The 27,510-nt window shown below is 40.9% G+C and overlaps 1 protein-coding gene across 2 annotated transcripts in view; it reads right to left on the bottom strand.

Annotated features, from left to right (window-relative positions):
* The window catches only part of DLGAP1 (DLG associated protein 1), a 319,750-nt gene that overhangs the window by 116,408 nt on the left and 175,832 nt on the right, over positions 1–27,510 (bottom strand). The window contains exon 5 of one of the 2 annotated variants that reach the window (XM_046672047.1): positions 6,752–6,781. The exons of the other annotated variant lie outside the window; for it this stretch is intronic. Coding sequence (XP_046528003.1) covers positions 6,752–6,781 — 30 coding nt within the window. The remainder of the gene's footprint in view (positions 1–6,751; positions 6,782–27,510) is intronic. 2 annotated transcript variants of the gene reach the window in all.

Genomic DNA, 27,510 nt, shown 5'->3' with positions numbered 1-27,510 from the left:
GGGCTGAAGGGAAGCTTGGGAAGTTGGCAGAGAAAGAGAAAGGTAAAGAAGAGGACAACAGCTTATTGAGCACATACTGTATTCCATACACTTTGTTAAGTTATTTACATATATCGTCTTGTTTGGTCTTTACAGCTGCCCCGAGAAATAGAGATCTCTATTTTAGTGGACCAGGAGGCAAATCGTGGTTACCTGCCAAACCCATCAAATTAGTGGTTGGCTTTCTATTGCCTGAAGGACCCCCCCTTCGCTTTCTATTCACTGCAGAAATAGAAGTGCAGCTGGAATAGAGGAGGAGGGAAGGGGAAGGGAAGAAGGGGAAAAAGAAAAACTTGAAAAAAAAAAAAGATGAACATGAGAGAGCTCTGAAATGCTGCCAATGGTAACTCAAGGTTAATTCTATCTGCGGTGACAGTAATCCCAAGAAAGACTATAAATCATGCAAACCTTGACTCATCCTCTTCCAATTTCTGGGTCACATGGCTCCATCTTTGCCATTTCAGGAGTTTTGGGAAGCTATTTGGTAGTCTTAGCTTAATGTTCATCCTTCCCAGAGACACTGCTATTTAACAGTAAATTTCACCAAAAGTATAAGAAGTCTCTGCAAAATACATTTAAGAAAAGAACATTTATTTGCTCAATAGGGTGATCCAGCTTCCAGGTTAGCCTTGTAAGCAGGAGGTCTGGGTTTCTTTGCAGAAACTACTCTCTCAAGTCTTGATTTCAGTTTCTCCAACATTTCATTTTTGGATTCCTGACACTGCTGCCTTTCACACTGGTGGAATGGGGAGGGAGTCCTCCCCTGGAGGCACCGTAGCTATCTTACCTGAAGGTCTGCAAAGACATTTTGTTTTGATTCCAGTAGTAAAAACGCTGAAACTTCATTCTAAATTTATTATTAGGAATAGGTCCATCAGCTATCTATTTGTTAATGGATTTACCACAGTCTAACCTGATACACTGAGCATATGGCTTTGCTCAAAAAACAGAAAGACAGAATGACAAGAAAAGTTAATTTAGGGAGGGAATGACATCAATAAATTTAGAAATTTTTTTTTGTGTGTGTGAGGAAGATTTGTCCTGAGCTAACACCTGTTGCCAATCTCCCTCTTTTTTTTTTTTTCTGCTTGAGGAAGATTAGCCCTGAGCTAACATCTGTTCCAACCCTTCTCTACTTTGTATGTGGGATGCCTCCACAGCATGGCTGATGAGTAGAGCAGGTCCGTGCCTGGGATCCAAACCTGCAAACCCGGGCCACCGAAGCAGAGCACATGGAACTTTAACCACTGGGCCACGGGGCCAGCCCCTAATAAATTTGGAATATTTTTTACATGTTAAATTCATCTGGGGTTGCTATGGACTGAATATTTGTGTCCTCCCAAAATTCCTATGTTGAAATCTTAAGCACCAAGCTATTAGGAGGTGGGGCGTTTGGGGAGGTGACTAGGTCATGAAGGCAGAGCCCTCAGGAACGGGATTAAAGCGCTTATAAAAGGGACCCCAGAGAGCTCCCTTGCCCCTTCCACCATGTGAGGACACAGCAGGAAGGTAGCAGAAGAGAGCTCTCACCAGACACTGATCCGCCAGTGACCTGACCTTGGCCTTCCAGCCTCCAGAACTGTGAGAAATAAATGTTTGTTGTCTAAACCGCCCAACCTCTGGTGATTTGTTACAGCAGCCCCGACAGGGATATTTTTGGAAACATTGCACGTCATATCATGAAAAATAGAATTTCTTAGCAAAGTAAATGAGTATCTCAGTGTTCAACAAGCCTGTAAGGTCAGATCAGAGCTTCATAACTGAAAAGATTTTTTACAGATTTAGGATACAGACATTAAGCCGTGGGTATTGTGAATTTTGAAAATGGGAACAAAGATCCAGTCAAGTTTTCACTTATTTTATTTTTTCCTATTCTTGAGGAGTTGTTCCATTTGCTGGGTCTGAGGCCGTATGAGGCCATAGAAAACACCACCTTGGATGTGGCCATAGTCCTAAGTCCCTGCTCTGACAGGGACTGTGGCTCACGAGCTGTTGTGTATTGCTTTGATATGATTTCAAATCGACTTGTTTATGACTTAGATGAAGTTAGCGAAATTTTTTTTTTTTTTTAATTTTTGGTGAGGAAGAATCGCCCTGAGCTAACATCCATTGCCAATTTTCCTCGTTTTTTGCTTGAGGAAGATTAGCTCTGAGGTAACCTCTGTGCCAACCTTCCTCCACCTTGCATGTGGGATACCTTGTTTTAATCCACTTGTTTATGACAAGGAAAGAAAGAAAGAAAAGCAGTTGTTATTTTGATGTAAGAATGAAGTAAGTCAGGATATCGTCAGCTCATCTGTTGTTGATAAGACCTCAGTAGCTGAGCTGATGACGAACACTGCCTGGGGCTTATTGATAAGAACATGGGAAGAAAACACTATGGCAAGGGGACATTTAGACCATAAATACTCAGAGTTTGTGAGGAATATCAGAGACTTTTGTTTGGGGCAAGACACTCTTTGCTGATCTAAATAAACTGTCTGAAGACCTTGGGACATTAACTCCTACTGTGGTAAGGGTGACTCCCTTCCTGGTAATGACAAAAGCTGCGCAGGGGCCCCTGGAAGCTTATCCTGCCCACCGGCACCGGGGCCATCCTTCCCTGGCAATGTGCTCTAGCAACAGGGGACTTCTCACTTTGACTTTGCGCTGGCAGCTGGACATCAGCTCTCGGTTGGTCAAGCCATCTCTCCTGAGTGCCTGCTCCTATAAAAAGGTACCCCTCAATTTAATTTGGACTTTATTCTTTATGTCTCCCCTTGCTTAGAACAACAGTGTCAGTAATCTATCCTTGGTTTGGAGTATGTTGTGTTACTTCTTTATTGGCTTATTAAGAGACATTATCCTGTGCGCTATTGGCTTGTGAAACTATTAGAAATCCCACGGTGCACTTGTGTTAAACTATTGGTGGAGACAGTCTGAGTCTCTGAGCATAATTTTTGCCCCTAAAACAAAACATGAGCCATTACCATGGAGAAATAAGACACTTAAAAAATATCTAAATAAAATGAAGTGACAAGAGGCAAAAAGGAAAACGAAAGCTCCACATGCACGGGGGAGCTTTTGTTTATGGGATGGAAGCTGTTCCTGGAGACGCTCCAGGTTTTACTGTTAATGCTCACAAGTTTCACCTGAGTGCTAACTGAAACTTGGCGGCATCCCCTCGCAAGGGGCCACCGCAAGTGGCTGGGGGCGTGGAGCATCATCTCGTCTATTAGATTGCTTGATAGAGGCTCATCTGTTCTTGTTTTTAAAGACATGGAACTTTTTCAAAGAAGCCAAGCTTCATTCCCTCACACAGGCTTTCAAAAGAATCTGAGGTCATTTTGGTATTTTGGATTCTCACCTACCTCTAAGGCATCAACAAATCGCCTTTCAGACAAATCTCCTCAGAGAACACACCCTGGTTATCAGCTGCAAAGGCCTGTCATCAGCCTGCGCTGCCTCATCTTGTCCCTCCAGCTTCTGCCTCCCCACTCCCGCATGTCTGAACACACCGTGTCTGCTGGATAAAGAGCTTCTGGCTGGGGCTGGAGCCTCCCTCCCGGGAAAGAAAGAGCTGCCTACAGAGCATCAGAGTAATTCTAACTCAGGCATGACTCAGCTCTTCTGTGGCCTTCCTCTCATTTCACCTTGATTAGGCTGATGTGCTGGTCCTACTTGTGGAGATAGATGTCTTCTTCCCCTGCTTCTCCCTGCTTCAATTTCAGGAGAGAAAATCCCTTTTAAGAGGAATACTCAGAAGATTTTATCACGGAATTCTTGCCATGGATGGTTTTCTCCTCTTGCCCCCGTTTGCTGTCTGGATTTTTCTCTTCCCTCAATTTTCTCAGAGTTTGGGATTATGAATTTAAAATTAAAGTCCGGAATTCAACAGTGTTCTCAATAAAACTTTGCAATTACATCTTTCAAACTTACGTTTTTTCCTGTTCATATATTTTTCTTCATCGCAAAATAATTAAAGTGTTGGTGTGTGTTTCTGCTTATGTGTAATTTTAAGGCTTTAAAACATGAAAGGACATTTCACTTTTAACCTTACCATTAATGTGATAAAATAGCTTTTATCTTTCTGCTGATTTTAAAAGCTCACATGAAGCTGCACAATGCTGAAGGGGGCACCCGTGCTCCAGAAAAAAAGAAGGAACTAAACGGCAAGACAAAAATACTTGGTAGAAAGTAGCAAATGGAATCTTTGTTGATTTTCTCTTATGACGTTGACAATTATTTTTCCTTAAAGAGAAGAGGAAAAAAAAAAGATAACCTACCTAAAATATTAACGCTATCTTCAGAGTTCTAGGATAATCCAGAACAGAGTGGTTATTAAAGAAAAGGGAATAGGTTTCATCTCTGGCAGTGGATCCCTGCCACTGATTTGCATATTCCTTGCCATGATAAGCTGTATGAAGCTGCTTTAAGTTCGTTCCACAGATGGAAAACAGCAAGTACGGGAATTGGCTACGGGTTTATCAGGACTACCATCTGAGGTTTGATTTCGAATCAAGAGATAGTGTCTGACACACATTCCACTGAGCATGCTTCTCAAAAATCTCACATTCCAGATGCAGCAAGAACTGCATGCATTGAGCACACGCACACATCGTGCCCGACAGCTGCACCCCAGACGGCCCCCTGCACACACATGTTCTAACACGGTTACAACAGAGCATGCTCCCAAGCCTTCAAGCTTCTACAGCCCTCTGCCAAGAGGCTGCCAAAAAGATGCTCAAGCAGCAGTCGAAGTAGGCCTGACCTCTGGTACCCACGGCCACTCCAGAGAACTTCCTGTGAGCCCCAGGGACTCAGAGGAGGCCAAGTGATGAGGAGGCTGCCGAAAAAGCCCCAGGTAGTCATTCTGTTTCTTGTCCTTATTTTTCCTCACTCTCATCTTTCTCCGAAGAACATAAACCTGTTTGGGAGGTTCAGACAGGCCGTGCACCCAGTAGTAACAGCAGTTACTAGCAAAATGATCAACAGAACAAGAGTCCCAGCAGAACGATAGTTTTAAAATTATCTAACGTTCTCTTGGCTTTCTGGCTTTTTAAAAAATTTATTTTGTTTTTCCATCTTTTTGTTGCAAGTGGAACTATGCTTAAGGCAAGCAGGCAATGGAAAGCTCTGACTTCAAAGCCATTCCTTGATAAAACATCGAAACAGCCCAGGGTGGACCAACTGTTATCCAGAATCCTGCAGAGAATTAACTGAAGCTCAGTGCTCACTCGCCGCTGGGAGTTTCGGCAGGCAAGGTCTTTCTCACGGTCCTGCGCGGTTTTGTCGCTGCGTCTCCTCTGTTTTGTCAGGCAGGGAGAGGTTTGGATAGTCTCTCAATAAAATTCCATGGTATTGTGCAGAGGGAAACTGAATTCCCACTGGGCCTCATACAGGCCTGGAACATGCACTGTGCCCTCGCTCACTCCTCGAGGCAACGTCATTTTACTCCTCTCTCCACCTGGAAACACCACTGCCTGCGCCTTCTCCTGGTCCTTTCCTAACTTTAGAGGAGTAGCATCCTTTCTGCCATGAATGTCAGAAATATTGCCTTTTCAACTTTGTTTTGTATAATGAGATGGTACTAAATCTACATAAGGCCCAGAGTCATCCACTTTGGATTTGCCAGTCCCGTGGGGACATTACTGAGCTCCTCTCTCATCTCCCCAGTCTTCAGACTCCAGCCCACCCAATCTCCTTGCTTGAGTCAAGCAGATGGTCTCACCCCTCCCAACCCCCCAGCATTTTTCCACTCCCACCTCCATGCATTGCCCGTTCATCAAGCCACATCTCCCTTTAAATGCGAAGACTCACCTTAAAGCCCACCACCTCTTCCAAGGAGCCTCCCTGATTAAGCGGAGATGAAGAAACCTCCGAAGCATGACTGACAAACTCCCAATAAATGAGAACACATGCCCACACACACGAAAACAAACACAGAAGCTCACGAAAAGAGAAAAATGACACATTCTCTACTTTCGGATTGTATGCTCCTATGAGGTCAAGGAGATCAATTTTATACCAATAACCAATTAATCACTTCAAACAATGAGGTATTTCTAACATCCTCAGGGTGTCACTCAGCAAAACACTGTGATGTCTTCTTTCTCCCACCAATCCTCCTCTTTCTTTAAATCTCTCTTCATTTTCTTTTCAGCTCCTTGAATGCACATCCAAAGGGAACTGCCACTCACGGGGAGGATGGTGTGGATAACACTAAAGAAAGCTGGTCCTTGAAAGACCTCCTGGGTGGTACATCACACTGCTCAGGAAGAACCTGCATTTGAGACTGGCAAATGCCTTAATCACTCAATTTTCTCATGAGGAAGCTTTAACGACTCCATGCCTACATACTTCCTGGGCAAACATGACTGCTACATTGGGATAAGGGACCAAAACACGCCAGAGAAGGACTCACTGAAAGAATGGGGGGCAGGGCTCCTGACAAGACTCAATGTCCAGCCTCAAATAAAGCTGTTGGAGAGCAAGGGAATCTTTAAAAAGCACTGGGCCTGGGAAATCACATCAGGAACTAGAAATAGGCTTGTTCCCTCTCATCAATGCAGCTGAGAGACGCGCGGCATAAAACGACCAGAACGAGGAGCAACACAGATGGAATGGCGAACATGGCGTCAAACACCGCTGCCACAGAAGCGGTCCAGCTACAAAGCCACGCTATGCAACCTTGAAGCACAACGTTACTGATTTTGTGGTTGTAAAAACGTACCTTCAACTGCAGAACTCAGTTTTATGACACCTTGAATAAAAACAAAAAGTGGTAGTTATATAATGGACCCAAATGACCTTTTCCAGTCTTCTCATAACACGCACCTGCTTCATATCTGGATTTTTTGCTGGCATTTTGAGAATTTAACTAAACAAATATCAACTTGAAAAACTAAGTAATTTTCAGTACTTGATTAGACCTCATGGGTGTCTTCATTTCCCCACTAATACCATTTGGGGGAGTTTTTCACCAAATAAGGGATCTAATGTATTTTTGAATGAAACAAACACCAAGTCCTGTCTGAATGACTATTTCTGTATATAAACCATGAGGAATGATAGACTGCTAAAACTCCACACAACAGGACACCAGTGTCTAGTAATTCCTATTTAATATTGCATATAGAAATCATTTGATACATGTTGGGGCAGGATTTCTGTTGAAATATATAACAGGTAGTTAAAAACCATGGTGTGATCTGGCAGCTTCCATCTCTGGGGTGGTTGGGCCAGAGGCCATTTTCTGGTCTGACATGCTCAGTATTCCTGCTCCCTGCAGGTCAGATGGTTAAAGGACTATCTGAGCTTGTCAAATTGCTCATGAAGCAAGTAGATACTGCTCTTGACTGGATATTTACACACCTTTTTGGTGAATTTAAAGGTGAAAATATTAAACTAAAATCAATTAAACCTGGTCCAATAATTTAACTTACAAAGTATTTTTTTGTAAGTCACAGTTATAAATATATAATATTCCCCAAACTTTATGTGATAGCCATGAGACTCCAGGGGGAGCAAAAATGTCTACAGCTTCATTTGGTTGAAATTCTGATTCTCTTTCAAACTGGAAGAGTTTCAAATTAAAAATGGAAGCAAAACCCTTTTCAATATTGGTAAACCAAACTGGTATCAGCATGAATATACACTGATTTTAACAGATTATGTTCACAAAGACACAAACTTGCTCTCCATTATAACTTTCTGAAAAAGCTGCTGTTAAGGTACCTATTGAATTTCATCTTTCCTGCAGAACCAGTAGTGTCTGGTCAGTGTCTAACAAGGGCCTCTCCAGAGGAAAAAGCACGCATACATATGTATGTGGATTTATTATAAATGTTACTGATATAAATGATGTGTAGTGCACTATCTACAAATAATAAGAAAATAGACAGTACTCTTTATTGCACGTTCCATACAGCCAATTGAGTCTCACAGAGTGCTTTCATTGATTTTGGTCACACTCTCGTATCTATAGCCAGCAATCCAACCATGATTTCACAAAATCATGCATTGAGTGGCATCTCAATCTGCTCTTTTCCCAATAAATTTATCATCACTGCATCTTTTATGTGATCTACTGTTAAATTATTTTTCACCTTCATACAAAGTATTTTCATTAAATTAAAACCTCTTTCAGCTCTGACACTATGTAAAATACGTCCACTATGGTCTATTTCAAGCTACCCATCTGATGTCACTGTACGTGGGGTTGGGAAGAGATGGGAAGTAGCAACACCATTATGCAGTATTTCCACCATATAGGTACAGTAGATGTCAACAAACTTCAAGAGTATGGATAGTAAAATGTAGTCAAATGATTAGGAAGTACAGAGTTTTAGGTACTTTTATTACTTTTGTTTTAAATATAATTTATTTAATCGTAAGTTTATATAATTTAATTTGTGATAATGGCTGTGTTATGGGCTCACAAAATTCCCCAAAATGTAACAACTGACTCTCGTAAGCTGGTATGAACCAGGTATAGTAGCATCATTATCATTACTGAGGCTTCTTTCGACTCAGGCCCAGAGAAGAAAATCTTGATCTTCAGAATACTTTCTGAGATATTCACAAAAGGGGTTATAATTTAACTCAATAAGCCAAATGTGAGCAAGCTTAGCATTTATTATTTTGCCAGTAATTTAAAAACCTCTTAAATCTCTCATATGCAAAAAATATTCCATACATAGATCACCTTGGAAATAACCGTCATTGACCATTAACTAAAAACACAACCTAAATGGACTTGGCATTCTTTTGGTCAGGGAACTATGCCAAGAGGTATGAGTCATTGACTTATTAAGCAATGATCCTGTCTTTTTTTAAACTGTAGACTCTTTATACAGGAAACCAGGTCAGAGTATTGAATTTTTTCAACCATATTTATTTTTGTCTATAACCAGCACACTGTCATTCAAACGAAAGGACATCAATGAGCTCTCATCAGTGTGTAGGAACAGGCACTATGCAAGTAAAGCAAGAAAATCTCAATGAATTCTTACAGGAGATGTGGGTGGTGATGAGACAGAGCCCAGCAATGCATTTACTGAGTAAGGGGAAAAAGGCAAGTCAAAAAACAAAAGTCTGACGTTAGAACTTTAGTTATAAACATTATTTTAATAAAAACATTAGTGATTCATTGGTTTCATATGGACTTCTCTTATTTGGTAAACCTCAAATCAAGCTTTCCCCTATAGTAGGATAGGCCTTTATATTACAAAGCAACAATGTTATACTGGAAATCTAGAATTAGCTGAATCTAGTTAGATAGCTAACATTAACATTATACAAAAATTATAGAATGAGAGGAAAAGACATCTTTTATTTTAAATATGAATATTTAAAAAAATTTGAATATATAAGAAATGATTGATGTTGATGCTGAAAAGCTACATGTAGCACTGCTCACTTCCAGGACACACAATGAACATTATCCAGTGACTGGCTGACATTGACATTGCCTGGAATTCAGGGTAAGCCATAACACATACATATATGTATATATACACACAATGGATCCCACCCTCCCCCCATTTAATTCTTTATAGTTTGCAGAAATGTTTGGAAAATAAAATGGAAAAAATAAAAGAGAAAAGAAAAAGAAAACCAACTATTCTTTCTCAACTCAATTATCTTGAGCACAGCAAAATTCCTAATCTTGTGGGTGACTCTTGTGGACCATGTCCATTGTCCTGCAAATTTTCAGAGCCAATTACTAACCAGGGATGCTTTCTGCAGCAGTTCTCCAATTCCAAAAATATTTTACACCCTTTCCTACCACTTTCCCCTAATGATTAATTTCAATTAATCTAAAATAATTCTTAGGAGAAAGGGTCAGGTTAAAACAATTCATGCTAAAGTGTGAATGACTAGGGCTCACTAAAACTCTTCAATGACATCTCATAGTTGCTGAAATACTAATCACTTTTTCTTTTAGGAAATTTAGCCTTGACCTAACATCCACAGGTAATCTCCTCTTTTTGCTAAGGAAGATTGGCCCCGAGCTAACATCCATGGGCCCATCTTCCTCTGCCTTATATGTGGGATGCCTGCCACAGCGTGGCTTGATGAGCAGTGCATAGGTCCCCACCTAGGATCTGAACCAGTGAACCCTGGGCCGCCGAATTGGAGTGTGCAAACTTAACTGCTACGCCACTGGGCTGGCCCCACTAATCAAATTTTTAACAATGGCCATTAAGGCCCTACGTGATATATCCCTGCTTATATCTCTATTTCTTCTGCTTCATGTCACATAACTTTCCCCCTTATTCAAGATGCTTTAGCCACTTTGGTCTTCTCTGTGTTTTGCAATGCTAACTCCTTTCTGCCCCGGGTTAGTGCACTTGCTGCTCCCTCTGGCTTGAGTGCTCTCCCCTAACCTAGATCTTCCTATAGCTAGCTCTTTCTCTTCATTCAGATTTTACTTCAAATGCCACTTCCTCAGAAAGGCCTTCCTTGATTACTGTATTTAGAGCAGCCCCAGTACTGACTCTCCAGCCTCTCTCTCTCTTTTATTTTTTTATAGCAGTTATCACTACCTGAAATTACAGTCTTGTGCTACCTAACAATGTTTCTGTCATCTACAGACCACATATACGACAGTGGTCCCATAAGATTAGTGCCATATAGCCTAGGTGTATAGTAGGCTATATCATTTAGGTTCGTGTAAATACACTCTATGGTGTTCGCACAATGATAAAGTTACCTAATGACACATTTCTCAGAAGGTATCCCTGTTGTTAAGTGATGCATGACTGCATCTCACTGATTTATCACTTGGTTCCTTGTTTCTATCTGTCTTCCTCATTAGAATGAGAGCAGGGACCTGGTCTGTCTTGCTGGCTATTGTAACTCCCCTGCTTAGAACAGTGCCTGGCATAGAGTAAATATTCAATAAATATTTATCGAATGAATAAGTGATCATTCCCAAGTGTCCTAACAGAAGATTTTATCAATCCCAGCAAATGTAATTCAAATATGTTATCTTAACTGTGGATGTTACTGATCAGAGTTCTCAGATTTCATTATATTGACCACTGTCTGTTTCTACTCAGAGACTAGTCTTCATGGAGGCTAGTAAACATTGGTGTGTGGAGTCAATATACATAAGTTACAGTAGATATTTAGACGTTTCAGGATTTAAATATTAAAAAGGTCCCCAAGAAGTAAGTTAGTTTCTCAACTACTTAGAGACAAGATTATGCCCTAAATGGACTTGAAGGAACATTTGCTAATTGATTTTGATTTTATATCCAAATATCTCTAGAATCTGTAGTTCTCTTGTCTCCACCGTCATCACCCTAGGCCAAATTATCATAGCAATATTCACATGAATCTGTATGACAAGATATGGGTCAAGAAAGAGGAACTAAGAAAGAGCCATTCAGTTTTTAATATCCTCTTCCCACTGCATTCTCATACTGCAGCCGGAGTGATCTTTTCAAAAGGTAGGTCCAATTATGTTTTATCCCTCATCCCTTTAGAATTCTTAAATGGCTTTTCATTATTCTTAAGATAAAAATCAAAAGCCTTAACATGACTTGCAAAGCCCTTCCTGACGTCACCCATGGAACATAAAGAGAAATGGCCACAAATTCTTCTATATACTTCCCATAGAGAGGTGGGGGCTGTGTCCCCTCTCCTTGAATCTGGACAAGCTCTGTGACTGCTTTGACTATTAAAAAGAAGTGGAGGTGATGCTCTCCCAGGGTCTGTGCCCAGGCCTCATGAAACAGGGAGCTGCTTCTTCCTGTCTCTTGGAGCAGTCCTTCTGGGAATCCTGAGCCCCTGGTTGGGAGTCCTGAGATTGCTATGTGTACACACTCTGGTAAACACCATCAGCTGAGCCTAGGCATCAAGCCTACGCAGAGGGGAGAAGCTAGAAGGCCTTGAGGAAACTGTTGGTGAAGCCAGGAGGACGAGGAGCAAATTGTGCTTGGAGACTGAAGCAAAGGTAACTCTTCCGCCGTAGGGGCAGAAAGTTTGGGAACATTATCACCTGTAGTAACATGGGAAATGGAAAATATACCTAATGAATTCATAGATTTTAGTAAGGAGATTTTCAGGCAGAATGCTTAAAGTGCCAGTTGGAGTTTTAAAATAGTTACATAAGATAAAGTAGAGATAAAGATGAATTTAAAAAAGAACTGTTCAGTTTTCAAGCAAAATTTAGAGAAATATAGAGCTAGTACTTGTTGGTTTAAAAGAAGATAAAAGGGTTTAACATTCCTAGCCTTTTCAAAGGCAAAGGCTTGCAAAGTAATAAGTTGACTGAGGTTGAAGATCATCTCAAGGGTATGGCTATAAGACCCCTTTTATGACTTCAGAAAGATTTAAGTGTGTACCTCATAAGCTTCTAAAAGAAAGAAAAAGGTTTCTAAGAATCCTAAGGGTGTTGTCCCACAGCACCCTGACTCTGAGCCCAGGCCAAAGAAGGGCCTGTCTTGAAGAAGACTGTGGATGTGTGTTTTGTCTAAGGGAGTGAGATCTAGTAAGATTTATAGGAAGCTCACAAAGATTTCAAGAGAAGTGTACCAATGGATACATCTTCAGCTTGGAGAAAAATGGGCAGAGGTAATTCAAAGTGAGAGATCTTAGGGTCCTCAAACTTCGGTGGGTAAGAAATAGGCTGAGAACATTATTCAGTTGCAAATGCCATTTCTTATGCCTTGGACTGAATTGCCGCCCCCCTTCCGCCCCAATTCATATGTTGAAGCCTTAACTAACCCCAATGTGATGGTATTTGGAGATGGGCCCTTTGGGAGGTAATTAGGTTTAGATGAGGTTATGAAAGTGGGGCCCTCATGATGGGATTAGTGCCCTTATAATCCCCTTTATAAGAAGAGGATCATTCCAACGCACATAAGAAACGGCACTTGCAACTGAATAATCTTCTCAGCCAATTTCCTATCTATAAAAATTTGGGGACCCTAAGGTCTATAATGCACTGAGGAAAAGCCATTTGAGCACACAGTGAGAAGGTAGCAAAGGGGGACACTCTGATCTCTGACTTTCAGTCTGCAGAACCGTGAGAAATAAATGTTGCTTAATCCACTCAGTCTACGGTATTTTGTTATGGCAGCCAGAGCTGACTAAAATATTGCAGAAACAGGATAACTCAAAGGGTGCAACCAAGAGTTTGGAGGGTGGAGACAAGAGCTGCAGAGAATTATTCCCAGGGAGCAGGACTGGACCACCCAGTCAAGCAACTGGCAACACGTGGATGTCAGAATTGCTATGGACCAATGATTGCCACGTGCCTCCTGTTCCTCCACTCTTTGAATGAGAATGCTCATTGGCCTGATCTCATCTCTGTATCATCAGGATATGCTGGGTGTGTTTGAAGTCTTCATATTGTGAGAAGTTGCACTAGAGAACCGCATCAACGGAACCTTAGCAGCACCTGAATCTCATTTAGATGATAGGAACGTGGACCTCAGACTTGAGCTTAATGGCATAGAGATGAGATTTCTGCAGGGCTTTAGGAGGGAGTATATTTTGCCTTAAAGAAGAATATAAATAGTTTGTGTCCAAAGGCTGAACTGTGACTAAAGATGGCCACAAATTATTTGAAACTGTTCCTACTGAGAGGTGGTGCATTTGCGGTTCCCCTTAATCCTGGTGAGCTCTGTGACTGCTTTGACCAATAGAATATGGTGGAAATGATGCTCTGCCAGTATCTGGGCCCAGGACTTAAGATTTCCTGTCTCTTGGACACTTTCTCTGGGAGCGCTGAGCTGACATGAAGAAGTCTTGAAGCTGGAGATGCCACTTACAGGTGCTCTGTTCTACAGTCTCAGCTGAGCCCACACTCCCAGCCATTGAAACCAAGGGGCTAGGCATATGAATGATGCCATCCTGGACCCCCTTGACCAGCCCAGCCTCCCCTGAATCTTGCCTAAATTCTTGACCCATAAGATCATAGAGTATAATAAAGTGGTTGTTTTTAAGCTGCCACAATTTTGGGGTAACACTTTATGTAGCAACAGATAACAGAGTCAGTCACATGTGCCTAAACTCTCTGACCTCCCTTTGTACCTCGTCCCTTAGGTCTCTGTACCCCAGCCACACCGCCCTTTCAGTTCCCTGAATATTAACATGTACCCTCCCTCACCCTTCTTGATCTTTCAGCTCTTAGCTTATGAGGATTTTCTCAGGGAAATTCTCCTTGACTCTCTAGATTAGCTCCTTTGTTACAGTGGATTCTCCCACAAGAATGGTATTTCTTTCTTTCAGAGCAATTATCTCTGTGATTATTTCATTAGTGCCAGTCTCTAGATTGTAAACTCCGTGAACAGAGAGCAAGACTCTTTGATCATCACTGCATTTCCAGAGTCTGGCAGTGTGTCTGGACATAGTAAGTACTGAATAAATATTTGTTAAGTAGATGAATGGCATATTTGATGCAACTGATAAGGACTCTCCCCGTCGCCATAGCCTTTAATAACTGTGCCACTATTCTTCTCTCTAACACACTGTGAACATGTGGATTCAAAGCTATTGTAACTGGGGAAAGAGAGTGTGACTTGATATTAAGCCACTTCTCCTGCGTGGCTAGAGTCTGTGAAAGCAGCTCAGCCCAACTGGAGTTGTTAAAGTTCCTTCTGTAACTCCCGTGGAGGGGAGGGGAGGAAGCAGAAGGTTGCTTCTGGGCGTGTGTGGGCACAGGATTGCAGACAGAAAAAAACAATCAGTGCCTGCTCACATGTATATCTTTGGTGGAAATCAGGAAGCTTTTCTGAGAATATAAAGAAAGTTGTGGGTGTTGAAATTGTTTAAATTATTTCTAATTAAATTTCTAGTTTAAGTTTAGATATAATTTCTTACTAGATTGTGAGTTTTTCCTACCCTTCCACCTCATCCAAAATGGTGGAGGAGAGAAGTGACACCTGCGTGAATGCTGATGTCCAGGTAAGGATTCTGCACCTTCCAGAACTGCTGCTTCCAGCCCTGTTTTCTTAATACCTAATTTGCATTCTACTGTATTTAAAAATGTATTTCCCCACTTGTTTAGTCCTGTGGATGTGGAAAATAGATGGTCCACTGGAAATGGTTTTTCCTAACATTTTTCTGCTCTATTTCCTTAAGTCTGTAGTCTGTCATTTTTGATGTAAGTGAAATAAGCTAAGATCTATAAATGTCTTTCTAACTTCCACTTCATAATTTAAAAAGTATTTTCCTTTGCCTCATTATATTTCTCCGAATGGGTCTGTGTACAGTATTTCATTAAACGGGTTTAGTAGGGCTCCAATTGGAGAAAGGAAGATCTCCATTTACCCAAATATTAATGCTCATTTTAAAGGGACACTCCCCAAAAGGCAGGGCTCCCATTAGACAGACATGTTCCACATTATTTTAGTGAGTTGACATAGTCTGGGACTTTTCCCAGTTCCATTTCTCTGATTTGTCCCCTCCCTAAGTGCACAATACTGCACTTGTCCCTTTTGAACACATAACAGATTAAAGCGTGGGGCAGGAGGCAGATGTAGGCACACCTTTGATCTCTCATCCTTGGGGGTTAAGGGAGGGCAGACACCTGGCGGCTGCCGAGCTGGAAACAAAACACAAGCCTGGACTGGAATTACCTTAAAGGGAGCTGCAGCTCCAGCCAGGGGCCGCTGGATGCACTGAATAGGCACGGAGGGAGGAGAGCCCACAGTTGGGCACGGGATGCAACAGAGTCCAACAATGTGATTCGGGCTAGCTGGGCGTTGGTTAGAATAACCATTTTTTATAAGGGCAGAGGACAGAAAAGGTCAACAGCTGTATTGAGAAAAAATGAAAAGTAATTATTTTGCAAATAATATTGCAAAATATTCAGCTGTGCACAAATCCTGAAAGGCAATTTTGATGGCAATTCAGGAAGCTTTCAAAGAAACGATTTATAAACTTTTTTTTTTTTTTCACCTTAGCGGAACTCGCTTTTTATTAAGGCTTTCACCTTTGCACCTGGATGCTGTAAATGTTCTCAGTCAAAATGAGACCTGGAGCGTTTCCTATGATTTTCAGTGGAACTGCATTGCCCCCTGGTGTCCATGTGCTGTTGTTACACCACCACACAGAAAGCCAAAGAATGCCAATCAAGCCACGGACTGACGCAGCTTCCAGTCTTTTTTGGGATCAGAGAATACGGTTTTAACCTCAAATCTAAACATGGTTTGACAAGATGTGAATGAAATTTTGAAATTAAGACTCTTTCCTTTCCACTCTCAGCAGAGTTTCCTGAGATTTTCAAGTAGCCCTTAGAAGAAATGATCAGATTCTAACCTGCATTTCTTTTTTGCTGGGAAAGATTCGCCCTGAGCTAACATCTGTTGCCAATCTTCTCCTCTTTTTCTTTCCTCCCCAAAGCCCCAGTACATAGAGGTGTATTCTAGTTCTTCTACGTGAGCCACTGCCACAGCATGGCTACTGACAGATGACGGGTGTGGTTCTGTGTTCAGGAACTGAAGCTGGGCTGGCAGAGCACAGCATGCTGAACTTTAACCACGAGCCATCAGGGCTGGCTCTCTAATCTGCCAATTTTTAATGGACAAATGGTCATGTGAGTGGCTGCTGCACATCTCCTCATTTTTCAGAACCAACTCTCCTGTGCTGTAAAACCCTTCCTGACTTCTTTTTGGCATTTTGTACACACCTGAACTGTCCTGCCTCTCTCTGCCTTCATACTATCTCTCTGATGGAAACTTGAAAGCAAGGAGTATACTTGACTTATCTTTTTATCCACTGCGAATAGCACAGTGCCTGGCAGATAGTATGTGTCCAACAAAAATGTGTTTGTTGCTGGTTGCATGTAACAATGCTGTTCACAGAAGGACCAAATACACTCCCTAATCAACAGCAGTTGAAAGTCAATATGGCAACAAAGCTGGAGGCAGAACACGGTCTTTGGATGGGATTTCCGGGGTCCTTGAGCTCCCTGAAACTGTGTAGGCACCACGTCCAATTATGGGGGCAATGGTTAGAATAACGTAAAACCAGAATACATCTAGCTCTAACAATCTAGGAATCTATGGAATTATTCAAACTTCATCTTCCATTTCTTCCTCAAATGAACCTCTACTCTGGAGAGAGCATGAGTATATTCATCACCACCAATTATTAACAAATGTGGTTGGGGCAGATATTTCTAGGAGTAAGTGTAAAGCTTCTAAATGATGTTATTGAAGATATAGTGGCATGTTGACTGAGGTCATCACTCCTGAGCTGAATGACAATGAGCATGAAACAGTGGGGTCTGGGGCAGGTTATGTGTATCAAGGGGTGGACTACAAAGGAACTGAAACTGTGACTCAAGGGTCAGACTCACCTATGTATGATGTGTACAGTTTTATGCTGCTTTGGATATCATCTTAGGTCAGAAGATGTGACCAGATCTGAAGAATCTATTGCATTAGGAGCTCCTGGCCAAGTCCATTCTATGAGGCATTATTAAAACCCCAAAATATAAAGGAATGTTCTAGGTAGTTGGGCTTTTCCAGTGCTGGTCTTGTCCCTGAGGCTGCCTCAGTGTAACCTTGGAATTAAGCACATTTCTGACACTTCCAGACGAGTGTGACGGGACCTCTGACAGTATGTTGGGATCTGAGAGGGTCCATTCAAGTCCCATCCTAGTGCAGAGCTCTACCAGCATGGCTAGCCCAGAGCCTGAATGGCTGCAAGGAGTGGGGGTCAAGGGCAGTCTTCTTTGGCCCTGGTTCCATTTGAAGGGGTTCAGAATATGTCACTGTGGCATAAAATTATTTTGAGCCGAATGCATTTGAGAACAGACTTTTTTTTTCTGAACTCCCTTATCTGCCTAAAAGCAGAGCCTCCCAAAAGAACTCAGTTGTCATAAATCCTCCCAAGGAGTTTCTGTAACCAGGGAAGATTGACTCATCACCAGAGAGGAGAAATGTCACCACATCTAAACAGGCATTGTCACAAAACCTTGTATCTTTCATCTGTTTTCCCAAGGGTCCTTTTGTCTTCCCTAAAAGTCATTCATAAGTATCTTTCCATCCCTTCCTTTCTCCTATTGAAATGGTACATAAACTGCAAATTCTAACTGCCTCCTTGAGTCATATTTTTCTGTGAATTCTCATATGTACATGAATAAAAATCTGTCTTTTCTCTTGCTAATCTGTCTTTTGTCAGTTTAGCTCAGAGGCCTCTAAGTGAAGAACCTAAGAGGGTAGGGGAAAGTTTTTCCTCCCCAATACTTTCCTGTATGTCTTTGGACAAATATTGGACTTCACTGTGATATATCTCTATTCTGGTCCTTAGAACTAGCTTGGCAACTTACACCAAGATATCCTCAGCGTAAGGAGCTGTGGCAAACTTAAGTCCACTGTAAATCAGAAATGGAATGCTCCATGTAATATTTGATGTGTGTATATTTGCAGAGCATCTTTGAATAATGGCCAGCAAATACAAGTGCAAGGTGTGTTTGTTAAATAAAAATAAATATTCACTATATTGTACAATCCCAATCTTTAAGACAAGACCATGCAGACTAGTTTTAGGGTTCCAAGTCTTCTGGATATTTTTCTTATTTCACACTGCATCTTTAAAACCTTGCATACGGGCTGGCCCTGTGGCCGAGTGGTTAAGTTCGCGCCCTCTGCTTCGGCGGCCCAGGGTTTTGCCGGTTTAGATCCTGGGCACTGACATGGCACCGCTTACCAGGCCACGCTGAGGCAGCAACCCATGTGCCACAACTAGAAGGACCCACAACTAAAATATACAACTATGTACTGGGGGACTTCGGGGAGAAGAAGGAAAAAAATAATAAATAAATAAATAAAACCTTGCATATATGATGATGGAAAAAGTGAATACTATTAAGAAAGTGAAAATTCCTTATTGTTGGAATAAGATAATAAAAGTGAGATTATTTTAACTAACTTCTACCTTTTGAAGGCTAACTGAGTATGATATTTCTAAACGTGTGCAAGGCATATTCAGACTCACACAAAATGGGATGGGTGGATAACCAGAGAGCTAAATGGTGGTAATAACCACTAACAATGGAGCAAAATCATACATCTTGTGGGAGCCTTGAAATACAATTGTTTTTCAAGAGGAGATGAGACTAGAAATTTGGGACCTCTAGCGAGATTTCAAAAGGCATACAATCATCCATGAGCTAAATGGGGTTGGCAAAGCACACTCTGGCTTTCTGGGAATTCTACTGCATTCCAAGAAAAACTGGCAACTGATAACTTCCTGGACAGCTGTTTCTCCAATTTATTCCCCAAATTCCTTTTTGGTGGTTGTCAGCTAAATCTTTACATGAATGCAATAGCCATCCTTCAGAAATAAATTCATCTTAGAAGCTTTCATTTTCATTTGGCAAATGATTTGCAAAAATGTTGATTGTCGTTCTCTGAGCCTAAAGAGAAAATGCAAGAGTGTATTTTCCATAAGTGCAATCAAGCGTAACATTGTGCCATGTTTATGAGACATTTCTAAGTAATTTCTATTTCAATGTCTCTAAGTGTAAATAACAATTCTGAATATACATGCTTGTATTAACCATATCCTGAAATTAATTTTTGACAATGGTAAGTTAAGCAAAATGGTCGATATTTAGTCAATATTTATTTGGTTGATAAATCATCTAACATTAACTTTTCCATAACTAAGCACATTGAGATCAAGTTCAATCTATTAGTTTTATTTTAGTTTACTTTATTAAGAACACCTGAAAAGGTTAAGCTGCTTGACCTTTGGTTGAAACCATTTACTAGCCTCCCATTGCAAAACATTCAGAATCTTCTTATGGTGTCCAACATCCTGGGTTACCCGGGCCCTTTTTACTTCGTTTCATCTTGGATCTCTCCCATTCCCTCCTGCTCCCCCTCCTCGCTACCAATCTCTATGTTCCAGCTACACCACGCTTCTTTTAGTTAGTTAATCTTTCCTTCTCATTCCTGCCTCTGGCCTTTGTCATTTGCTGTCCCCTCACCTGGAGTTCAAGAAAGATATACTTGAGGAAGAGGCAATGAATTTTCCCTGACCACAGACTTCACGGTTGCCCTAGCAACACCCCTTATTTTTCTCTTTATAGCACTTGTAACCATGGTAAACATTTCTATGCATGACCATTCCAAAAAACAAATTCTCAGATTATCTGATTCTTGAAGTCAGGGTGGAGCCTAGGTCAGCGTTACTGCTGTGTCCTCAGGAGCATCCCAATGGCTGGCACACAGTAGGTGCTCAATAAATGCTTGAAAACTGAGGGAAGGTATTCTTAATTCTTCCTACTCTTAAATTGGCAATTGTTGCTTTCCTGCTTCATGGCTGTACAGTAGCAGAAATGATAACCATGTCATAGAAGCTGATTATTAAACTTAAATAGTCTGAGATGGAGCCAATTATTTTCATAAAGCTAGAAAACAGATTTTGAACTTGAACTCCCCAGGAGCTAACTTTCTGAACAAATATTTTCTTCCTCATATACTCATGCACAACTGATGGGAGTGTAATCTGTGAGAGAACCTAAACAAATACAGTCTTGATGAAGAAATTCTATTTTCATTTTTTAGAATCTATTTTAAAGAAATAATCGCTATCACTTCCACCATCATCACTTCCACCATCACCACCTCCATAACCGTCTCCACCACCATTTCTACCACCATCACCTCCACTACTTCTACCACCCTCATCATCATCACCTCCATCTCCACCACCTCCACCTCTCCCACCTCCACTACTTCCATCACTTTTATCACTTCCATCAAGTCCACCACTATCATCATCCTCACCCATTTGTATTTATTGAGCACTACCAAGTACTAGGTTAACTTTTATACATATTATCTCATTTCTTCTCCACAATCTGAATAAAGATGAGTGGTATGGTCTGAATGTCTGTGTCCCCCTAAAATTCACATGTTGGAATCCTAATGCTCAATGTGATAGTCTTAGGAGGTGGGGCCTTTAGGAGGCAATTAGGTCACGAGGGAAGGGCCCTCATGAATGGAATTAGTGACACATTTTTATGGTTTAAACTTAAAATTCAGCAGGGTAGCCAGTGAAAAGTCTCTATCCTACGTGTGTTCCCAATCACCAGGTTTGTCTCCCAGAATGCAATCAATATTCTCAGTGTTAATGGGTATCACCATACTTTTTCATTCCTACTGCCCTTTATATATCACTTTTCTGTTACCACCATCCTATAGACTCTCATGTCTAAAGGCTAAATCTGCTTATACCATTTTCTCTGTCTAGATCTACTAATTTCCAGGTTATTCCTCACCTTCCGTAGGGACATTAGCCTGTTGCACTGACCTTTTCATCCCATCTTCAACATTCACGTTTATGGCCTCAAAATTTCCTCAGCTGTAGTGGTCTTTATCTCTACTCCGGTTCCTCAACCAGCAGCCCAGTCATACTTCAGACATGTGCATTTCTCAAAACAACTCCACCTCTAAGTGCTTGAACAGTAAAGGTGCTCCTTTGACCACAATCCCTTTATCTTACACCTTAATCACCTCTTCAATGTGACTGAGTTTCCCCAAGGGCCATTTGTGAACTCTAGCACGTCTCTATTTTGCCCCAGTGAATCAGCTCTCTGCGGGTTTTATGTTTTGTCCTACCTGGCCTGGACCCTAATTCCAGAAGAGAATTCTCTGTCCTCTTGCCCAACCACCACTTAGATCTATTCTAATATTGCTCATCGCCTATGTATTCCTGGGGCAGTTATGAAGATATTTCTGTGCTTAAAACCTTCAGTGGCTTCCTAAGGACTCAATCCAGAAGTCTTAGCTAAACAGCAAGTGATTTCCATGATCTAGGGAGGTCCATCTTTCTAGGGAGTCTATAATCATCCACTTCACAAATCTAATGCTTCAGCAAAACTCGGCAACTTGCTCTTGTTTGAACATACTCTGGGCTTTACCCCCTTCAGACCATTTGTTTGATTATTCCTTATGCTTACTCTGCTTATGGATTTATCTGTGTATCTCTGCCTATTGAAATCCCATATATGCTTTAAGGCCCCGCTCAAATGACACCTCCTTCATCAAGTCTTCTCTCATTTTCCCCTTTTCTCTTACAAAATCTCAAAGTCTTTGTATGAACTTACTTTTTTTAATAAAATAAAGCACATTGTGTTTAATACGATAGTTATTTTCGTGTCTTATCTTCCAAATAGACTGAATTTCTTGAGGACTCCTGCATTTATCCTTGTAGTCCCTACAACATTAAATAACTGCTTTACAAATGTGGACAGAATACATTTTAATCTTATTAGGAAAATAATAAGAACTAGCAAGGATCTAAAATCAAAACAGGGCAAAGTCAACATTACAACGTCCTCACAGGTTACTATATCACTCAACTTTATTCTCAAATTTTATAGAAAACTTAGAATAGGATTTTTTCCCTCCTCCAATTGTGTTAGAAACTGCTCTTTTTTTTACCTAAATATAGAACAAAACTCCAGTAAAGAAAAGTGTATGCACTCATTTCTGCTACACATCAGGAGGTGTCGGATACTTGCATGGCAAATGCACGTGTGGGACATGTCCTGCATTTCTGTACACTGTGGTCAATTCCCAGATGACGGAGGATGGTCAGCGAGCAGGAACAGCTGTAACCATCACTGTGGTCCACGCTTGAGCTGTGACTATTGTGTTCTTGATCAACAAGGCCCCCATGTCTTTGCCACAAATATTGTTCCCCCTCAGCGGATTTTCACCTTTTCACAGAAGCTCTTGTTGACCTTCATTCTCCTATAATTATTCCTTCATTCTGTACTAGTTGACTTTCCCAACACAAAAAAGAGTGAGGTCTCTGTAATCATACAAGTGCTTGTGTGCCAACATTCTCTTTCTTTTTGTTGAAAGAATATCACCTTTTACTTCCAGAGGAACATAGCTCTGGACTGAGGCACTTGACATGTGGAGTCTCATCAGGAACTAAGAACAAACCACTGGCAAAAGCACGTGATGACCCTCTACAGTTTTCATTATTCCCCAAAGCTCAGTCATCCCTGTGCTCAGTCCCCTGTGGATCACTACACGACACATGTGCAGCAGGCTATATAGAGTGGATGGGAGACTGGGTATGACCCATGAACTCTATGTGGCTTTGGCTCCTTAAGAAGGCCAACAGGGACATGAGGTGTCATTATGGTTTTTTCACTTATATTAGGTTGCGGAGCTATTTCCCAAGAGAATAGCACTGCAGCTCCTTACAAGACAGAGGTCTTGCTTAAGGTTGTAGAATCTTCATGGCTTTCTTATCTCTAGCTGATAGCAAAATATTCATATTCTCTGGTAGCAGCAGGCCAGTAGCATGACAGGACAGACTGGCTGGAGATCCCCATCTGTTGTATCTATATGATTGTGAAGCAGAACAGGAGCAAAACAAAACCAAAAACGTCACTCTGAATTGCTTAAGGGTAAATGAAGGAAACCACAGAATGACCAGCGGTGAACTCTGCCCTCAGGGCCTATGTAGGATCCACAAATGGGTGGGAACCTAGAAATGATAGAGTGATGTCCACAGTCTCAAGGGCAGAAGCAAGTAGTACAAGTTGGTACAGTGATCACAGAGTCTAAATATTCTGAGAAAGTCCTGATTTTAAATATCCTGTTCTGTTGCCAGATGTGTTCTGTTCCTTCATCCTTAAAGCTTAGTTATTGAAAATTTAGGGGAAAAAATATTGTTTTACCCATAGTAGTGTTCTCTACAAACAAATGCTATCGTTCACATACTTGGGCCTAGGAAGAATGGAGGAGGTCTCTGTGAATCTACGCCACCAGTTCTGGTTTCTATAATCCTACTGAAAGACGAGCAAAGCAAGCTAAGAAGGCCTGGTCCCAATGGGCTGAGACCAAGTCTGGAATCACAGCTGAGCTGGTGAGACTTGAAAAAGTGTGGGATTAGCTGTCTTGGTGAAAGAAGAGAGCTTCATTTCAACTCACGTTATAGGTACAGACTTCTTCAACATAAAATGGAGGCTGACCAGGATTCAATGCAACCACTGTTCCCTGCACCAGAGTACGGACTACGAATTGGCATTCTTCTAGAGAAACTTCAACAGGTTTAGATTGACTTGAAAATGACACTATCCTCTCATCTTTTTCAGTTGATGTCTTAGGGTCAGAGATGATGTTTTGGAGGAATTAAAGGGCATTTCTCACATTGATCTGTGACCAGAAGTATGTATAAAAAAGAATTTGTCTTGCCAAGATCTTCAAGGAGAAAACTATGCTTCCAGTTCCACAGACTGACACATATTCACTGTGTGATACTAATCAAAACGTGAAGCATTTTTCAAATTGAAGGGTAGTTTTTATAATCATCTTCTTCAAAGAGCCCTGATCTCTAGTTACTTTATATGATAGATTATAATGACTAAATAAAATGCTTATTTGTCTCCGCAAAGAATGGCATATAAAGTATTTCCATAAGTTGATACTGCTGGATAAATTGCAGATTCCTTACGCTTGGGTTCATATTTATTTCCTTTCTTCCTCAAAAAGCCAGTACGTTATTATCAGGAGACCATGAGCTTTCGGAAAAAGCTGTAGATTTAAAGTCCAAGCCAGAAGACCAATTTTTAGATATGTAGTAAAGAGGATACAAGAGAAAAAGAAGTTGGGCCCAATCCTCTCTAGGTTTCTAATTTTTCTAAAGATGCTATTAATTTATGAGACAGGAGGCCTGGATTTGGGTCCTATTCTTCCCTAAGAAGGTGTTTGACTACTGTTATTTTAATCATTGTTGCCTAATCTGTAATGAGGCAGCTACTCTAGATGAACTCAAAGTCTTTGTCTGCTGTAGAATTCGAATCCTAACTCTCTGAGTACTGGTATGATGTTTAAACACAGGACTTCTTATGGGGTTCCAGGAAAAACACTCTTAATCTGAAACTCCCAGGTGTATTCTCAATTATTTATGAGCATTAGTTGATTGAAGAATAGTATCCAAAGCTTTGACAAAAAATATATTGAGTGTGTACATCTTCTTGAGAACTCTAACTGATAAAATATGGAGAATATGCTGATGTTAGCTGAAATCAAGTGAGAACGTATATATCAGGCCAGATATATAGAAAACATCAAGAGATCAATTTAGTTTCTCTTTATAATAAACAACTCAAACTAAAAATATCAGCAGTATATGAGCAAGAATTGTTCCGAAACAACCCTATAAAAAGAAATAGCTTTATTGAATCCCAGGCTGTGGTTTTATGGAGAAAAGATTAGGTTAGAAAGCCTCCAAATCTGTTAAGAGGGAAATACTGTTTTTCATCTCTATTTGGGATGACAAATGCTGTGTTTCAGTTCTAGAGGCCCAACTAAAAACCAAGGATGAAATAATAAGTGCTTAAGTGGCTAGAAATAAACATAGCCGCAGCTTTCCCCATATGAGGACTGTACAGCAATAATGAGGATCAGACAAAGGATTGTCATCACAGAGAGGAAATGAGGCATTAAGCAAATAATTGAGGAGTGTTAAATCATCTCAGAGAATACTTGTAAGACTGTAAAAGGCAAACATTAGTAGCCATATTGTTGAGAAATGATGGTAAGAAAAAGTGAATGAAATAAAATTAGGGGGCCGGCCCCGTGGCGCACGCTCTGCTTCGGGGGCCCAGGGTTCCATAGGTTCGAATCTTGGATGCGGACACGGCACCGCTCATCAGGCCACACTGAGGTGGTGTCCCACATAGTGCAACCAGAGGGACCTACAGCTATGTGCTGGGGGGCTTTGGGGAAAAGAAGAAGAAAAAAAAAAAGAAAAGGAAAAAAGAAGATTGGTAACAGATGTTAGCTCAGGTGCCAATCTGAAAAAAAAAATTAGTACTTGAAAGGGAATGTGGTATTATGCTTTCTTACTAGGTGTATGTTTTTTGCCAAATTATTTATTCTCCAAGACTCCTAATTTTTTCCTCTGTAAAATGGAGCAAATAACATTTCCCTTCCTGGAGTGACAGAAGGATTAAATAAGGTCATGAATGCAAAGCACATAGTAATGTTTCTGAAACATAAAAGGGGTCACTAATGGTTGCCTACTATTATTCAAGAATAGAAACAACGTGATGTTTGATCCAGAGGGTCAAACAACTGTATTCTATCATGGATATGAAAGATGTTCTCCAAGACAGGTGACCGCTCACTAAAATACTATACATAAACAATATAATCGAGTAAGACGTTTTTATTTAGGCCATAATTTTCCTGAAAGTCGGAGATCCTCCGCTTTCACTGCATGAATCAGTTTCTCTTTCTTATTCACACCAGGAAAAGTAATCTGCCCAAGATTCTATGATACGCTGAGTAACTTATCATTTATGAGAAGTTGAAGAAGGAAAGACAATGGGGGTGGGGGCCACCTCCTTGAGGGCAGTTTGAGGCCTTCTCTGAGAAATAGTGAGAAATAGGCAGAGCCTGAGGGAGAGGGTCTTTCTCTTCAGGAGGAAAATAGTTAAGATTCTGATGGAGCAGGAAAAGAAAATCAGAGGCAATCATGCTAGAAAACCACGATTTCTGATACAACCAATCACTTAAACCCCACTGATATGCACAAGGTCATCATTAGCTGTCAACACTGCAACGAAAATAGCAAGACAAGGCAGCACAGTCTGGCAATTTATCTGATCAAGTCAAGCAAGGATCTGCATACAGTGAAAAATGTCTAAGGATTAGTTAAATGAGAAAGCTGTAAGCACAGAGTATTCCCGTATTGGGTTTTTCTTTTGGTAGCCATAGTTTAACATTTGGCATTACTTAAAAAGTACTAACTTTTTCCCCCTAAACATTTAAAATAAAAACATTGAGCATTGCTGAGAAGCCTGCATAACCTGGTAAATAATAACCACATCTTCCTCACTCCTTGATGTAGTTATCACCTTGACAAGAAGGTTCGTCTGTAAACAAGTAGATTTAAGCATGATGCTGATCAGCAACCAAGAGAGAGGAGCATGAAAAAGAGCCAGGAGTATTTCTCTAGTACTCAGTATCCCATGGTGCAAATCCAAAGATGCTACCCTTTAGATCCTCATTACGAGAATAAACCAAGAAACTAGGAGGTCTTTATATCAAACAAAATAATTGCTATCAAGGCCCCTGCCGTTATGTGATGATGTAGCAGCAAGGATCACCAAGGCAATGCTGTGTGAGGGTGTCCTTCAAAACCTGCCAGTGTGGGCACATGGGCCTGGGAGTCCCTAACAGAATGCTAAGGAAGCATGGAGGAAGATCATGTACACAACTACTGTACTGACAACTAGAGCAAAGCGCTGTCAACATATTAGCAGCATTATTTAAAGAATATATTGGTTACGATAATAATAAATATTGCATATTTTCACTGTCTAACATAATATAGGGCAAATGCAATCTTCCTTTGTATTAATTGTGGATAGCAATGGAGGATTTATACTGAAGCGTTTCTTCCCTGCTATTTTTCTTTGTCTCTACAGGCCTTCACTATGGAAACAGAGACTCCAATTGCCTCAGGAAGGGAAGAGAGTCAGCC

The sequence above is a fragment of the Equus quagga genome, chromosome 9 (genome assembly GCF_021613505.1).
Source record: "Equus quagga isolate Etosha38 chromosome 9, UCLA_HA_Equagga_1.0, whole genome shotgun sequence".
Lineage (NCBI taxonomy): Eukaryota > Metazoa > Chordata > Mammalia > Perissodactyla > Equidae > Equus > Equus quagga.
The sequence above is the reverse complement of the archived record's forward strand: the minus strand, read 5'-3'. Positions and strand labels throughout refer to the sequence as shown.